General features: G+C 35.9%; 1 protein-coding gene across 1 annotated transcript in view; it reads right to left on the bottom strand.

The window, feature by feature from the left end:
• The window catches only part of CCDC102B (coiled-coil domain containing 102B), a gene marked incomplete at both ends in the record, with an annotated part of 216,736 nt that extends 203,132 nt beyond the window's left edge, over nt 1-13,604 (bottom strand). The window contains 2 exon segments of the mRNA XM_079717495.1: nt 13,532-13,575; nt 13,578-13,604. Coding sequence (XP_079573621.1) covers nt 13,532-13,575; nt 13,578-13,604 — 71 coding nt within the window.
• Between the last annotated feature and the right edge of the window lie 5,714 nt (nt 13,605-19,318).

The raw sequence follows: 19,318 nt of genomic DNA, 5'->3' as shown, positions 1-19,318 counted from the left end.
CCTAGTGTAGAATAAGGGTAAACATTTTTTAGCTTTTGAGCCTTGAATATTCCTGCATTCATTCAACTAATATTATTTAATTTTTGCCAACTGCCAGGCACATTGTTCCAGGGGTTGAAGGCGCATCAGTAAATAAATAGGTTTAAATGTCCATCCTGATGGAGCTTACATTCCGATTACTTGTGAAATATGACTCACAGATATTCAAGTCAAATTCCAGGATATTTTTTTCTCCAAAGATTCACTCCTAGCATCTGATCTAGATGTGTTCACATTTTTAAATATAACAAAAATGAGGTTATGAACCAACAAACAAAGCAAATTACTGTGAACATGTTGAAAGAACTATACATAATAGAATTGCATAAACTACAACACAGAGTAACCCAATTTTCAGAGTTTAATCACATATTACTGATTAATCTCCCAAATATAAATATTTACAGATGTTCAGTTCTTCTTTCTTTATGGAAAATGAAGAAACTCTGGGCAGAGAATTAACTGAACTTTCAAAAGTTCTCAAAATATTTTAAACAGGAAACCAGCTGCAATACCCACCCACGGCAATATGTTCAAGGTACAGAACTGCAGGAGTTCAGTGAAGCCCTTGGCGACTCCAAATTACTAAAAGTCAGATTTAGTTCTTGAATTATATGCCCGTGTGGATATGATTACAGAGGACGCTGAGAAAATAAAATTATTAGTGAATATGGACCTACCCAAGTTGCAAAATTATGTTTTTTCCTTAAAACACGTGATTAATCTATTTTGAAATCACAAGGCTACCTACCTCTGAATAGAAATAGCATAAGTTTCAGAGAGTATATTGTACCTCCTATGAATGAATGGAAAAAATATAAAAGGAACATGTGAAATTGATTTTGTGTATAATTAAAACTATGCATTTATAATACTATATTTATTTATAGTATTACAAGGATGTTAAACCAATTGTTTTTTCTTGCTAAGGAGCATTTTAACTCTCAGAAAAACTGAAATAAAATAATATAGAAAAAGCAAAGGAGAACAATGAAATTGTTCAAAACTGCACATTCTTATATTATGTAACAAAAGGAGAAATATTAATATATACATATATTTCATCACAAATTATCAGAACAGCAGCTAATAAGATGTTGATGTTTAGATGAAACGTTGACTTCTTATCTCAGTCACTGGCACTAGATTTATAGCCTATCGATTTAGGGACTCTTCTGAGAAAAAAATAATATCAATCAAATGTTTTGTTCTAATTCTTTACATTTCAATTAATATAAAACAAGTAATCAGTTTTCAGATATACCATTGGGAGGAAAATACCTTACCCTAGAAAAACAAATATGGAGATTGTGCAATACTTAAGCTATGTCTTATAATAATATATCCAAAATCTTGATTTCACTGGGAAAATTTCATTTGAAAGAAAAGACATGAAATATTTAAAGATGTAAATGTTAGATTTTGATTTGAAGACCAGTTACTTTATGTGCTAGAAAAACTTCTTCCCTGGCTATACTTTCTCCCTTTTAGCCAAAATGTATTAGTAATTTGTTTAGATATAGAGACTCTCAACTTCTCCAATCATCTTTCTAACAGCTGATATTTCTGGGTTTTGTCCTTTGGCATAAAAATAGACAACACTAAAGAAAAAAGCAATTTAACTATAAAACAGAGTTCTTAACACAGTTGTTAATTGATCTGGAATCAGTTTTCATGCATTTATTTTTATCGTAGGCATAGTTATTTTTTTATTTCTTTACTAAAGACAAGTAAGGAATTGCATTAAAAATGTCAAAATAACAGGAAGTTAATAGCCAGTGTTTATATTTCTCAACAGATCTGGCTTTCCAGTCTCTAACATAGAAAATGTAAGACATGTGCAAGGAAAGAGCTGAAACCAGATTAAACTCAGACTATTTTTTAAACTTGCTTTGTTTATACTCACCCTCTCAATCATATAAATATTTTTCAACTCTTTCCCAAGTAATCCCAATAATGCCACAATTTTAAATCTTCCTCAAAAACACTATTTTTCCTTTTTGTCTCTTCCTGCTCTCCCAGAATTGTATCTTTCATTTAATTCATAAAAAGAAAAAGAAGAAAAAATAACTAAGAAATGTGTGGATTCCCAGAAACTGGGTTTAGTTGTTTTCATCACTGCCTGCTTTTCACACCAATTAGGTTTTCTTAAATTATAGCAAGGAAAGAACATACTAACACCAGTTATTTCCACGGGTCATGATATGTCACATCCTTCTCAGTATCAGTATAACAAAAATATATCAATATAACAGCATCAGAATGGTATAGTGAAACCCAGAGAATACTGGGTTCAGAATCAGAAAACCCGAGATAAATCTGTTTCTTGAGAAGGTCACTCAAACACGTATCTTCATTTACAACACAGAGATAAATATAATTCCTAACCATGATCTATGGTTGCTGTGAGAAGACTTTGTAATTGTTTCTATTCTGGGGCCTGTCCTACATGGCAGTCATTAGCCAGATGGAGCTGGTGTGTTCTTGAAATGAGGGTAGTCTGATCTGAGATGTACTGTATATGTAAATTAGGCACAGTATAGAAAACACAAATGTAAAATATCTCATTCATAATTTTATATTGATTATATTTTAGAATGATATTTTTAATATATTGAGTTAAGTAAAATATACTACTAAAATGAATTTCATGTTTTTTTGTTTTGTTTTGTTTTGTTTTGTTTTTTGCGGTACGCAGGCCTCTCACTGTTGTGGCCCCTCCCGTTGCGGAACACAGGCCCCGGACGCGCAGGCTCAGAAGCCATGGATCACGGGCCCAGCCGCTCTGCAGCATGTGGGATCTTCCCGGACCGGGGCATGAACCCGCGTCCCCTGCATCGGCGAGTGGACTCTCAACCACTGCGCCACCAGAGAAGTCCAAAAACGTTTAATTTTTTAATGTAACAACATTCCTTCATAACAATACAAAAATGTTTCTTATATTTAAAAATACATGTAATTGTAAAAATATTGGTTGTGTTATAAACTTAAACCCAAAAATACTAAATAACATTATTAATAAACATTATTTTTATCTAAATCATTGGCAAAATAATAAACCTCTAGAAAGATTATGGGCTTACAATTTGTTAGATGTGGAAAATTCTGTCTAGATTTATCCCTGCCTGAAGATTGTTCGCTAATACAATCTGTAAGACCAATCAAAACATCATAAAAAATAGCAAGAAGGTAAATAGATAAAATCACACAAAAAAATTTAGAGTCTCAGTATGGGATGGGTATTAAAATTAGCGTCTACCTGTGGATATTTATGTTTCTACCATAAAAAAATCTATCTATATATACATATATATATACACACACACACACACACACACACACACATATATATATTATGCTTTTCCATGTATTTTTATGAGGCAAGTATTCCACATTTAAGTAAATTTTAAAATATTAATAAAAAATAAAGCTTATCTAGTAAAACCAGTTGTGCTAATTGATTAGGTAGTAGAGGGATGAAATATATTTTCAGGGACAAAAACTTCATTTAATATCCAAAGTATTTTCACATACATTATCCTTGCAATATTCTCATCTCTCAGTTCCTATTAATTCCAATAATTTTACCTCACCCACCCACTGGCTGGTTATATACCTTAGATGCCATTACCAAGTTAGCATTTCTTTCCCATTTCAATGTCAAGCACCTTTCTGATTACCTTCTCCTATTGGCTCCATAACTCTCTTCTTTGACCCAACTTAGAGGTCCTATAAACTGATTCTATTGCCTTCTGTTTCTCATCTACTTCACATCAACGTTGCCCTCCCTATTCTGTGCTCCATTATTAGCAAATTACCTTTGGCTAGAATGGCATTCTCTCCAACTTACTTGCCTAGAAAACTCTAATTCTGGTTAATTCCAACTACCTGCCTGGTCCATAGATGCACCTCAGCACCTGATCATACTTGGAGAAAACACATCCCTTGTCATCTGGTCTCACTTCAACTTCTTGACTTGAACATCACGCCAGCCTTTAGTGCTACCAAGCCAACTTGATCAATTCACTCTCCCATTCTCTTGAACAATGCCACACATTTTCTGTCTTCAAACTTCCCATGTCTTTCTCAACTCTTCCATCTCTCTTGATGAACTTGTTTTTTCTATTTCACTAAGAAAAGTTATCAAAGACAACCACGATACTCTGGTTCTACCACAGCTATCAGTCTCATTAATACCATTATACTCTTCTTGTTTCTATGGAGGGATCATTCAGGCCCTTAAGGCCAAACTTCCCATTTGTATGCTCCATCTAATCACTTCTAACACACTCAAGGATGGGGGTCCCCCGAAAACAGTCCCCTCTCTCCTACAAAATCAGTTTATACTTCTCTTCTAGATCATTCCCATCAGGAAATGGGCAGGCTGTAATACCATCAAACTTAAAAAAAATCATCTTGATCCCCATCCAGGGGCCATCCTATTTCTCTGGAATTTTTTGAAACAAAAATCTTTAAAAGACATTTTCACTCATCCAATTCTCTCTTGAACCCACTGTGTTAATATTCAAGCCTAGATCTCTACAAAAACAATCAATGACTTCTACATTGCTAAATCTAATTAATGTTAAATTCCAGGCTTGAAATTCCTTACTTGACCAATTAGTCGCATTTACATAACTGGCCATTCCATCTTTCCAGATCATTCATTTACTTGGCTTCTAGAAGACCCCTCTCTCATGGTTCTTCTCTACCTTGCTGGCGGCTGCTTCTTATTCTGCTTCAGTGGGTCTGTCTCACCAAAGACCTCTGAGGTGGAAGTGCTCCAGGGCTGAGTCTTCGCACCTTTTCTCTTCCCCAGTGGTAATATGTCTCGCTGAATGCATCCAGTCCTTTGCCTTCAAAACCACCTATTTCCTGATGTTTACCAAAATTATTTCTCCATTCTGAGATCTTCTTTTAGTTCTCGACTCATAAATCCAGCTGACATCTCCACTTCAATATTTAACTGGTATCTCAAATTTCACATGTCCAATACCAAATTCTTAAACACCAGTTCCCAATCTAAACTACTCCTCCCACTGGCCTCCTTCTGTCAACAAACAGATATTTTATTATTCCAGTTTCTCAGATCAAGCCAAGAGATATCTTTTTTTTTTTTAAAGAGATCATCTTTGATTCCTCTTTTTTCACACTGCACATCATCATTGTTGGAAAATCCTGTATTTCCATAATCTCATCAACTTTGCTTCTAGTATCTATTTGAAACTGCCTTATCTCTTGCCTGGACTGTTGTATTTTACCCAGTCTAACTTTTCCCTACTCCAGTGTATTCTCCACAACAGCTGGAGTGATCCTTTTAAAACTCAACTTAGGATCAAAACACTTAACTCACTTCCCATCAGGCTCACAATAAAAAAAGAAGTTATCGGGCCTCCCTGGTGGCGCAGTGGTTGAGAGTCCGCCTGCCGATGCAGGGGATACGGGTTCGTGCCCCGGTCTGGGAGGATCCCATATGCCGCGGAGCGGCTGGGCCCGTGAGCCATGGCCGCTGAGCCTGCGCGTCCGGAGCCTGTGCTCCGCAACGGGAGAGACCACAACAGTGAGAGGCCCGCGTACCGCAAAAAAAAAAAAAAAAAAAAAAAAAAAAAGAAGTTATCACTGTGGCCTGTGAGGGTCTCATGATCTGGGTACAGGCTACTTCTCCAAACTATTCTCCAGGATCTGAGATTTCTGGACCTGAGATTCATACCATTATGGGGTGAGGAGGCCTTTTTTTAATGTAAAAGATTATCTTGAAACTTAGCTGGATTCGTTTCACAGTACACCTGCCTCTGCTTTGCTTACTTTCTGCAGCTGCTGGACTTCTAGCCATTCCTTCAAAAGACAATACTCTCCTGACTAGAGACTTTAGTGTTTTTTAATCTGCCTATAACTTTTCCTCCTAAGATTCCTCATGGTAGATTTCTTTCATTCACCCTGATGGAGGGCAGTTCTCAGATTATGTCAAAAGGACACACATTATCCATTCCCTCTTAGCCTGCCTTTTCTTTCATCAAGAACTTATCATTACTTAATATATAATTACAGAATTTGTGGATTCTATTGCTTCACTAGCTAAAATTTACACTTGATGAAATCAGAGGATTTTTAGTTTAGTTTGCATTTCTAATTCTATTGCTAGAACAAGGTCAGAGACAGAGTAGATATTCACCACTAAGTGAATAAACCTGCAAGAAAACAGAATGACTTACAACTATTCTTTTTTTTCCCCAAAAGACAAGTATTACAAGTTTTACTAAATAAATCAGACTCCCCTAAAGAAGGTGACCTTGGAAAACTGGATGCTGATAGACTTTTATAATTAATATAGAAAAAGTTTTCAGTGAGGTTAACGTCCATTTTAATCGTGACCAGGAACTTAATTCTTTGAATAATCTGAAATATATATATATATATATATATATATATATATATATATATATATATATATATTACAGTGAATATCTTTATCTACAAAAGACAAATGTTTATACATAGTCAGCCACAAATACTTTTGAAATAGTGTGGAAAGTTGATGAGGGACTTGAGAGAAAAAGGCATGTGTACCCTTTCCAAAAAATAAGAGAATCAAGGGGTTTCACAGGACTGAGAAGTTGGGAGGGGGAGTTTGCCTCTTGCATTACTTATACTTCTGATATTGTTTCTGATAAACATCTAGGTTACTAGAATGTGTCATTTTCATTAATTTATATAGACAAAATACTCAATAACCACTTACAGCCACAGAGTAGATATAGACAAGTGAATATATTAATAAAAGACCTAGGAGTCGAGCTTTGGTGTCAGCTAGGCTTAGGCCCCGCCTTCTGTGAGAAGCCCACTTCTAAGAGAGGGGACCTGCCTATGGCTCGGTGAGTACTGGAGTCTTTCCTATCAATCTGCACTAGTAGGTCAAATTTATTTCAGTCCACATCCAAAGTTCAGAAACCAGCATGTAGATTCATACAGCATCAACATTTTTAGAGTCCATTTATTACCATAATTGTCACAATCAATGTTTTCAATCCACACAGTCATAAGTTTTATAACTTAAGCTCTGTCATGATAAGAAGGACAGAGAAACCTGGGCAGCATCAGAGAATGGGATGAAAGCAGCTCTAAGTTGTCTGGCTTTGGTCCGACCCAGTCCTGCCATAGGTAAACCTACAGGAGATTCTGAACTAAAAATGGAATGAGGCACACCTAAGTCCTTACACAACCCCTGCAATTACTTGAGCTCCTACCTAGGAAAGGCTTACAAATAGAATTTTCCAGAACTACATTAAACTCCAGGGATTGCCTGGCACTTCCACCTCCCCCCGCCTCCTTTGTTTCAAAGTGTTACCATTCCACTGAGCACTTATAATTTGTGAGTTATGTTTTTACTTCATTCACATCATGAGTAAACAGAAGAAAGGAATCTATGAATATATGCCAAATAATAAAGCCACTTGATCTTTGGCAGCCATCATAAATTCAACTTTTGACATAATGCCTTCATAATCCTAAATTCACTAAGGGAGGAAATGAAAGACTCTATGAAAAGCCCTCAGAACTCTTTCCATAAAAACTAATCTAAAGTTGCTTCAGGCTCTTCTTCATTTAAATACTGTCACTTTACCTCGAGTTACATTTCTAAACAGTTCCTGCAACGTAGAAACATATGTTCATGAGTCTGTGACTGAAAGACTCACTATCTTTTTGAACCTTAAATTCCACAAATTAAAAGCAAGCATTGGGATAAAATACGATTTGTAAGTTTTGCAATGAGCATGTTTCCTACCCAATACTAAGGATATCTCTGTCTTCAGCTACCAAAAAAGATGCTTCTATCAGAATTTTAACATCAAATATCTTTATATCTTTGTTACACGTAACAGCAATTCTTGGCAAATACCATTGACTATAACTCATCAAGATAATATTTAAACATATAATAAGATTAATAATCCTCTGAAAAGCTATTGATATGATTTCAATGAAATGGCCCTGAGCCCAACCCATCTCCTCTTTGATGGGCTGATTTTCTCCAATAAAATACCTATCCAGTTTTCCTTTTTATAACCAAAGTCTCAATTCATACTTGATCACAGCTGAACATCTATAATTGGTGATGGCACTGAGGACTGGGGTATACAAAATTCCCTCTTTGGAAAACTGCCTTGGAATTCAGCCTAGACCTATTTAATTAAAATAAAATGTCATAAAGTCAGTGACCAAAGCATTTGAAACAACAAATGTACTTATTCTTTTAGTAATGATAATTTTAAAAGGATGAATCTTTACATTTCAACTATCTTTATCTGTTTGGATGCTTGGCAAAAGGTATTGCTCCAATAAAGGCTACTTAAGTGACAGCAAGCTTCTAAAATAGTACATAGTACATTTCTAAAATGATATCATATACTATACATAGAGAATTCTAAAGATGCTACCAGAAAACTACTAGAGCTAATCAATGAATTTGGTAAAGTAGCAGGATACAAAATTAATGCACAGAAATCTCCGGTATTCTTACACACTAATGATGAAAAATCTGAAAGTGAAATTAAGAAAACACTCCAATTTACCACTGCAACAAAAAGAATAAAATATCTAGGAATAAACCTACATAAGGAGACAAAATACCTGTATGGAGAAAATTACTACACTGATGAAAGAAATTAAAGACCATACAAATAGACGGAGAGATATACCATGTCCTTGGATTGGAAGAATCAACATTGTGAAAATGATTCTACTACCCAAAGCAATCTACAGATTCAATGTAATCCCTATCAAACTACCACTGGCATTTTTCACAGAACTAGAACAAAAAATTTCACAATTTGTATGGAAACACAAAAGACCCCGAATAGCCAAAGCAATCTTGAGAAAGAAAAATGGAGCTGCAGGAATCAGGCTCCCTGACTTCAGACTATACTACAAACTACAGTAATCAAGATAGTATGGTACTGGCACAAAAACAGAAATATAGATCAATGGAACAGGATAGAAAACCCAGAGATAAACCCATGCACATATGGTCACCTTATCTTTGATAAAGGAGGCAGGAATATACAGCGGAGAAAGGACAGCCTCTTCAATAAGTGGTGCTGGGAAAACTGGACAGGTACATATAAAAGTATGAGATTAGAACACTCCCTAACACCATACACAGAAATAAGCTTAAAACGGATTAAAGACCTAAATGTAAGGCCAGACACTATCAAACTCTTAGAGGAAAACATAGGCAGAACGCTCTATGACATAAATCACAGCAAGATCCTTTTTGACCCACATCCTAGAGAAATGGAAATAAAAACAAAAATAAACAAATAGGACATAATGAAACTTAAAAGCTTTTGCACAGCAAAGAAAACCATAAACAAGACCAAAAGACAACCCTCAGAATGGGAGAAAATATTTGCAAATGAAGCAACTGACAAAGGATTTATCTCCAAAATTTACAAGCAGCTCATGTAGCTCAATAGCAAAAAAACAAAAAAACCAATCCAAAACTGGGCAGAAGACCTAAACAGACATTTCTCCAAAGAAGATATACAGATTGCCAACAAACACATGAAAGAATGCTCAACATCATTAATCATTAGAGAAATACAAATCAAAACTACAATGAGATATCATCTCACATCGGTCAGAATGGCCATCATCAAAAAATCTACTAAAAATAAATGCTGGAGAGGGTGTGGAGAAAAGGGAACAATCTTGCACTGTTGGTGGGAATGTAAATTGATACAGCCACTATGGAGAACAGTATGGAGGTTCCTTAAAAAACTACAAATAGAACTACCATACGACCCAGCAATCCCACTACTGGGCATATACCCTAAGAAAACCATAATTGAAAAAGAGGCATGTACCAGAATGTTCACTACAGCTCTATTTTTAATAGCCAGGACATGGAAGCAACCTAAGTGTCCATCAACAGATGGATGGATAAAGAAGATGTGGCACATATATACAATGGAATATTACTCAGCTATAAAAAGAAACAAAATTGAGTTATTTGTAGTGAGGTGGATGGACCTAGAGTCTGTCATACAGAGTGAAGTAAGTCAGAAAGAGAAAAACAAATACCGTATGCTAACACATATATATGGAATCTTAAAAAAAATGGTTATGAAGAACCTAGGGGCAAGATGGGAATAAAGATGAAGACCTACTAGAGAATGGACTTGAGGATATGGGGAGGGGGAAGGGTAAGCTGTGACAAAGCGAGAGAGTGGCGTGGACATATATACACTACCAAATGTAAAATAGATAGCTAGTGGGAAGCAGCCGCATAGCACAGTGAGACCAGCTCAGTGCTTTGTGGCCACCTAGAGGGGGTGGGATAGGGAGGGTGGGAGGGAGGGAGACACAAGAGGGAAGAGAAGATATGGGGATATATGTATATATATAGCTGATTCAGTTTGTTATAAAGCAGAAACTAACACACCATTGTAAAGCAATTATACTCCAATAAAGATGTTAAAATAAATTAATAAATAAATAGAATGATATCATAGAAATTATACATATTATCCAAAACTCATTATTATAACCTAAGGTGCTTTTCTAATTTTATTTCGTCAAAAACATTGAAAAATAGAAGAGAAGAAAATGAATGCTGTTGCAGAGATTATTCTATTTAGAGGAAAAGCAAAATAATACATTTAAGGTTTGGATATTTGAAGAGGGAAGTGTTGATAAATAGGTTCTATTGTTTTTACTATACATACACTGTTCTCAAAATTATCTATTAGCAACATAAATTTTATATTTACTCTTCACCCAGTGAAATAAAACTTATAGGATAATTTTTTTGGTAATAATTGCATCTCTCCATAATTTGAAGAATGTGTGGTCACTAGGCATTCATTCATATCATGCACCAAAAAGAAACAAAGGAATATCAGTGTAATCCCAATATCATTTCCAGTCATTTCACATATTTCATTTATGAGTCAGTAATATTAGATGAAAATCAGAGATGAAATTTCCTTTGAGAAATCAAAATATATCTTCTCTGAATATAACTACAACATTCAAGAAAATAAAAGAGAGAGGAAAGCATAAGAGATGAATATGAGAACAGCCAATTTAAATGTAAAACCTGCTTATTTTCAGGATCAATTTCTTCTTTCTATTCCCAATGCCAAGAGTGGACCTCCTGACAGGACTGTGATTGGCTGGGTTTACACATGCTGGAATTGATCTGCCTGTTGTCTCACCGCCCCTCCCTGAGTTCTGTTACCCCAATGCCCATTCCAAAGCATCCTGCTAATAACTCCAGCCAGATTCACATCCCTAAAATACCAGTGCAGCACAGTGGAATAGCTCTGGAGCCAGAAAGACATTGTCTGGAATTCTGGCTCCACTTACTATATTTGTGGCTTCAAAGAAATCATTCAACATTTTTGAACATCAGATTTTTTCACGTGTAAAATAAAGATATTATGTAAAATAAAGTTCATTTGGTCGCACAGCTATCAAAATTGTAGATATGTATGTAAGTTACCTTGAACACAGAAGCACAATCATGTGTTGAAAGTATGCCAATGATGAAAATGAAGATGATGATTAAGAAGAATAAGATGATGAAGAAGGAGGAAGCAGATGATGAGAAGAAGAAATACTCCATATCTTCAGAAATTTGCAATTGTCCCCAATGTCTAATATATAAGGGCAAAATTAATCTGTGTGAATTTTAAGATGCTCCACAACTCCATCCTGTTCTAGCTATTGAGCACAATGTCCATTATTCACAAGGTGTATTTTTTTCTGCTCCAGTGAGGGGAATCACTCATCCCTATCCTACCTGGCTGTATATTAATTTATGCCTCAAAACCCTTTGCTCCAACTACTTCTAAACAGTAGAAGAGTCTTTTTGCTTTTCAGCAACTATCCAAGTTCCACTGATTTTTTAAGTCTCAGCTCAGGCAGCCAGACTTTTCTTTCAAGGCTTCTCTAAAATCTTGCTAAAAAGGGAATTTTGAAGGTTTTGGCATTATGGCAGAATTCAATTGACCTTGTAATACACGTATAGGAGATATGATGCTTCTTCAAATAGAAGTGGCCTGAGATCATTTTCAGTTGTAAAGAATTACTGCCATTATATGTGTGGCTCTAATAATTAGATGAAACCCTCATAAATTTCAAGGTTACACCCATAGTGAGGCACCAAGAAGCTAGGTCCCAATGGTCAAGCAAATACTGAATCCAAAGAAAACATATGAACAGTGCAAGAGAGACCACTAAATGATGTTATTTCACAAGAAAACTATTTTTTAAAGTTTTAGGAAAAAATACAATTCATATTAAACATTTTTCTAAATATTCAAATAGACATTGATATTTTAAATCACTATTGCAAAATCACACAAAACTTATACAAATATTGTATCACTAGCTTGTCAAGATTCCTTTCTAATCTAATGCTTATGTAAAAATATGGAGAAAAGTCAGAATTAAAGACTAATTTATATGTCTCTAAATATTTGACAATATTTAATGGATATTTTAAAGGATATGACAATAGGATATTTGACAATAAAATGATTAACAAAATATTTAATCAAAAGTTGTAACAATACCCTATCCCACAAAAATATTAGCAAAAGTGTATTCAGATGATTTTAGAAAAAAGGAAAACTAGTGTTTATTTAAATGATATCAAGAAATATCATTGTGTATTTCAGTTCCATGTTACTTACATGTTTATAATTGTATTTTAAAAAGAATATCTCCTTTATGTTTCTATTTAACAGATTTACCCATTTAACATTTATTTTATAATTTATCTTTGCAGGAAACATAAGCAAATACTTCTCAACGGTTTTCAGAGATCCTTTTTCCTTAGTTCTGTAATTACTTTCTCTAAACACCCATTTCCTTTTATTATGTCAGGATTTTATTATTATACTCTATGTCTCTTCTCCTCCACACTATCCAAGTAGCTTATATAAAGAAATCAATATTAATGCTAAGTTTGAAGTATACTTTTCTGCTAACCGTGACAGGAATTTATCATGAGGACCAGCAAAATGAAAATAACTCTAAATGCATGAGGCATAAATATAAGTATTTGTATAATAATTCTACTTTATTTTTACTCTAAGAATATAGATTACTTCAAACACATTGACTAACTCATATTCATTTGGAACTACAAAACAAGGTTTTATTATCAACATAATATATTACTGTCTAAATTTAGAGTTGAAAATCTTACCTGAGTTTTGTTAGTACACAGTTATTTTTTTACAAAACAGGAAATGTATGACAAGCTGTCAGGATAAAGAATACCAACGTGGAAAATGGAAGAGGGAGGGAAGAAATCAAGTCCACTTTAAGAAGAAACACCGAATCCCTCTGTTTCCCAGACCTACAGTAGTTCTGCATCTTATATGCAACTGTCTTTTCTTTGCTCTGAGAATAACACATGCTCTGCCCCAGCAGGAAAATATAAAAATTAAATAGAAAACCACAAGGTTATTAAGCATCTTACCCTCTGGGCTTGCTGGGCTGCTCTAGCGGCTCAGTGTTACAGACACATATGTAAACAACAGAATTTCCGGCATCCTTTTCTCATCTGTATAGCTCTGGGGTCTTGGCCAACAGGATTATTTCCAGCATTAAGGCCACTCCACACTAACTCGAAAAAGATTCCCTTTGGTTGTGAAGTTTTATCAAAACCAATACCACAACACTCTCTGTGGATCACAAGTGAGCTATCCAAAATGAAATCATTTTAATGTTCCCTAACTCAGTATGGTTATCCAATACTTTCTGCACAACCTATTTGAACTGTACTGTAAGTGAAAAAGGAAGAAACAACCACCCCTTCATCCACCAGTGTGTTTAATGTTTAATAACAATTTGTATAACTTGCAATAGTAATAGAAAAAATAAAATGGCAAAGCAAGAACTAATACCGTATCTATCTGCAAAAGATTTAAAGAAAGATTATAGTGCAGATTACAGGAACAATAGGAAACATCATTGGTCCAAGCTGATCTTTATTAGATTGCCCCAGAAAAGAAAAAAAAATTAATAAACTATTTGGGTATAGAAATCAAGATACAAAACTGTATGTCAAAGCCTTTGATTTCAGTCATGCTGGCAGGAATTGTGAGCTGCTGTCTCCAGGGCCCCCAGTGACAGCTCTCCAGCCCCTTTCCCTGGGGAAAAAAAAGGAGTGACTTTCTGGTGGCATGATGCAGCTGTCAGGAAGTGTTCTGACAAATGGGTGATGGCAGACCACATGAAAGAGAGCTTCTCTGGTTGAACTAACAGCATAGAATGCCCAAGGTTTCTTTTCAGAGGAGAGGGAAGAAGAAACACAATCACTATATCCTTATAAATAGCAGGAAAACAGCATTTGAAAGTTAGGGAGCTAATATCTCCAAATTATTTTATTCTTCCTTCCCTCTTAATTTGGAAGAATATTCTTAGCTGAATAACCTATTTGTCATCTATTTCTACTGAACAGCATCCTTTCCTCCTTACTTCCTGATGCAATGGAGGGGGTGACCTTTCTCCCATAAAAAGTGAACTAACCCTCTGAGGTTTCCTTTCGTTCTGTCTTTTCAGAAAATGTGCTCAATCACCATACTCTCTTCTCCCTCCCTGAACTCTCCCTTTCAGCTGGATTTTCCTCATGACATTTAAACACCACCAGTTCTTCAGTCAGTTTCACTTATGGCAATGAATCTCGCTTTCAGTTTGGTTAGTGTCACTTGTAGGGACTATTCTCTTCTGCTTCATGGTCAGATGATTGAACGAGCTCTTCCCAGCCAGGAACCCCATTGAATCTACTATCTACTCCCTTTAGTACACCAGAGTGACTCTCTGAAAACAGACACTTTCCCACACACACATGCATATGCATTCACACACATGCACATTTTGTGTTTTTTTAAGTTTGAAGACTCCTCTCAGCCCATATGCTACTTGTCCTCTATGCAGCCTTTGATACTGTTCACAGCCCCACCTACATGAAGACTTCTCGGATCTCAACAATACATCCTCCTGGTCTTCCTCATGAGCACTCACCATCTTCTCCCCGCCCTCTGGAGGCGCCTCTTTTCCCTCCCATCCCTACATATATTTCAGGTATGTCCTCATGTAAATCTATTATCGCTGGATAATTTCACCCATTCTAACAGTTTCAATTATCACCTTTCTTTACCAAATACTTATATTTAGATCCAATCCTTTTCTGAGTCTCCAACACTTATATACATCAGCACACTGCACTCTGCTACTAGAAAATACGACAATATGTCATCAAGATATTTAAAACTGAAATCATCATTCCTCCATGGACTTGCTGTGTTATTACTTGCTGTGTTGGCCAGTTCACAATAGCTTAAGGTACTCAGCACACATCAATGAAAGTTAATTTTTGTGTGTTTATTCCATTTTCACTTTATATATTAGGTCCTCCCTGTGAATTCTGGTATTTTCTCACCAGTATTATTTCTCTACTTCCTCCCTACAAAAAGAATTATTTTGTTTGGGGCAACAAAGTGGTCAGTTTTTAAAAAAAAAAAAACACCTTATGTTACCAAGACTCCCAGTATAAGTACACTTAGCCACATGGTACAGTTTGGCTGGTGAAACATAAGTGAAAGTCTGAAGAACATTTTTGGAAAGTTTCATCTTCCTGATGTGGATGACTCTCCATTTCACTTCTTTCCTCTTCTTCCTTCCTTGAACAAGAATAGGAGGCTTGAGATGGAGAAGCATTCTTTAACTAATTGTGAGGCCATGAGGTCAAGACTCAAAGGGAAGCCACACTAAGAAGGGCAGAAGGAGTTGGGACCATGACTGGCTCATGCAGACTTTGGTGATGGGAGGAAAAGAGAACTTCTCTGGTTAAACCACTGTCATCAGGTTTCTCCTGTGGCCTTATTTATTACAGTGGGAGCTACAGGCCAATAAAAAGTTGTAACAGCATCTAACTGCAGAAACCATTGGGAATAAATACTAATCAGAACTGATTTTACTCTGGATCCCTATCACTTAATTGAGGAGCCCTGAAGAAACCATGAAATTGAAAACCCCCGCAGCAACCTTTACCCAATTTTAAAGCTATTTCTCACCATCTCTGTGAGAAATCACCTCTCCTGGTCCCCACAAAAAGAGTTAATGCTACAGCCAAAGGCGATATTCATGACTTATTTACATGTCTGTTTCCTCAGAGAACTGTAAATTTCTTAAGGAGATAATGTTGTATTTGTCTTCAGATCTTTTGCAAATAGGCAAATAAATTAATGAATAAATGAATGAAGGTATAAATGGATAAATGAATAAATATATGGATGTTCTATGAAAGCAATGAAGAAAACAAAAAGAATGAGAGTATTTCAAGATTGGGTGACTTGTAGAGAAAATAAATTAGAAAGATATACTTCAAAACATTGAATAAGTGTTTGGTGATTTAAAAATTTATTCTAACATTGGTTTTCTTCCTACTTTTATAAGTTGAAAGAATAGTGTCAAACATTACACGTATATGCCTCTCACTGACAAAGTAAGAAAAATAGAAATATAGACAAAGTAAGATAAATGGAAAAGATTTTTCTGTGGACCTCAGTAACTATTTGAATTCAGCTGTTAGCTTTTAATTGCTACAATTTCAATGGCATTAACAATATTTGTAGGTTATTCTAAAGCAACATATAATTGTCTCAGTAACTGAAAAATTTTTGCAAGGAAGCCAATTTTGGTTTTGATTGAAATGCACTAGGTGACTTGAAATCACAGATTAGAAACATGTATGTACAAAATCACAGCGTACACGGTGATTTTACAAATACATCCTTCATCAATCAAGAGACCAGCTGGGAAGCCACATCTTTTATTAAACTGACTTGTGCCTACCCACATACACCAGCCACAAAAATCTGAATGTCAATGTGTGAGTCTTACTGTAGTGTCAGAGAAAATATCATTTTTCTCTCATCATTTTAGAAATAGGAATTATTGTTTCATAATGTCCAGAATTTCTTTACAGAAACAATGCATATTTTCTGTGAAAATGTCTAAGTTGTACTACAAAGCAAACTTGATTTATATTTTGTCAGTTGAGGGAAAAGTTAAGAAAAAAACCTGTAAGAAAAATAAATCTGATTCACAGTAGAACATATTTTAAAAAGAAGAGGCCCTGATCTCAGACAGACCTCAGAGTCACATCTCAGAGCCCGCCAGTCCCTTCATTTATAAAACAAATGTTATGACCAACAGACACATGCTGAGGGCTAAGAGATAATGGATATAAAGTGCTTAAAACAGACCCAACATTAAATAAATTGAAGCTATCATTAGTGTTAATTATTTTAAAAAGTAGTAGGTTGACTTAACTACAAGGTCTACAAAATATTTTAAAGCAAATTTTTATATTCTAAATATTAACATGAAGCAGATGTAATCATAGCCCAGTTTGATGGACTTATTTTGCTGTGTCTCTATGTGGTAGCTTCATGGTTGTAAGCTTGCTCTGGCACCCAACTCTTAGGCCTGCTGAAAACAATTAGATATATTACTCGGGCTTGTAATAAGCATATGATGAACTTGTCTTAGTGAGACTCTGTGAAATTATAATAAGTTTATCTTTGTGAGACTTTGAACAGTCCTTAGGAATACCTACTAATGAGACAATGGCCCAGAGGCAAATACTTTCTTTTTAAGTAATCAGATATTTTACATAATTAGAATTAAATATTTAGTCATTGGATTTTGATCAAATTCATAGCAGAGGTTAATGGTTAAGCCTTCTTTCCTTGGTTAATCACGATGTGATATACTTCACATTTTGAAAGGATTTCTCAGACTCAGCACTGTTGACATTTGGACCAAATAACTCTATGTGGGGCTGTCTTGTGCACTGTAGGGTGTTCAGCAGCATCCCTGGCTTCTACCCACTAGTTATCAGCAGAACACCCAAGCTGTGACAACCAAAAATGTGTCCAGACATTGCCAAATGTCCCCTGAGGCGCAAAATTTCTATCAGTGGAGATTTATTGTTTAGAGTGATGGAGTGGTGGGAAGGTGAGACTAAGACATGGCTTTGCTTTGCTAATAACGTGCTGTCAGTGGTGCATAAAGTGACTCTATCATTCCACGCCTTATCTTCCCCACATATACACCCAGGAAATCAGACTAGATACTCTCAAAAGCTTATTTTACCAAAACATTAAGCACCTTAGCCTCTCTTCTTCTCCCTCTCCCTCTCTCTCACACACAGACACACACACACGCAGACACACACACACAGACACACACTGACACACACAGAAACATGCACACACAAACATATGCACACCCACCACACACAGATACACAGACACATACGCACACACACAGACACACACGCACACCCCCTCCACACACAGACACAGGTGCACACACACACACACAAACAAACCTACAGAGACAAACATGCACACACACAGACACACGTGCACACACCCCATACACACATACCCACACACGCACACCCGCCACACACAGACACAACACATATGTACCCCCACAGACACACACACAGACATAGACACACATGCACACACAGACACACGTACATACAGACACACACATGCACGCACACACACACACATACACTACCACTCTACTCACACCTTTCAAACTCACTCATGCAGTCTGTGTATGTCAGGGTATCAAATGCATAAGAAATGTAAACAAAAATATTACAGAACCCATTTCTAATTCAGGGAACCCACTTCTAATTCAGCCTTACAGTATCATGATTAATTTTTCTTGGTAACTTCAACTCCAGAATGACCACATATTCAAAAACTAAAAAGCTTCTCATCGATACATCTAAATTGATAATGCCAATTATCATTTTTTCTTGAAAGAGCACAACTCAACATTCAGCGAGGAAGTGTAACAAAGTACAACAAAGCTTCATGTAAATCCAAAACCCTTAAGAATAAAGAAAAGAGACCCCACTTGTAGTGAAATATACTGAAGCAATCCACTCAAAAATAAAAGACTTAAAAAAAATGACTGTGGTATATAGAGCTTGCTTTCCTGCTCTCCACCCACACAACACAGTGGAAAATCCTCCTGGAAACAGGCTCACAAAGCCCTCATCAGGGGGTCCTTTCAGGGGCCAGATCAGCTGGGTAAACAAATGTACCCACTATACCAACCTCCACTGGCACCAGACACCTCACCTGCAACACAATGTTGTAAGGATTATCTTGAACCTGCAGAACAGAATCCAGAGTCTGGCATATAGCATGCACTCAATTAAACAGTAGGT

Source organism: Hyperoodon ampullatus (assembly GCF_949752795.1).
Source record: "Hyperoodon ampullatus genome assembly, chromosome: 13".
NCBI classification, from domain to species: Eukaryota; Metazoa; Chordata; class Mammalia; order Artiodactyla; family Ziphiidae; genus Hyperoodon; species Hyperoodon ampullatus.
The sequence above is the reverse complement of the archived record's forward strand: the minus strand, read 5'-3'. Positions and strand labels throughout refer to the sequence as shown.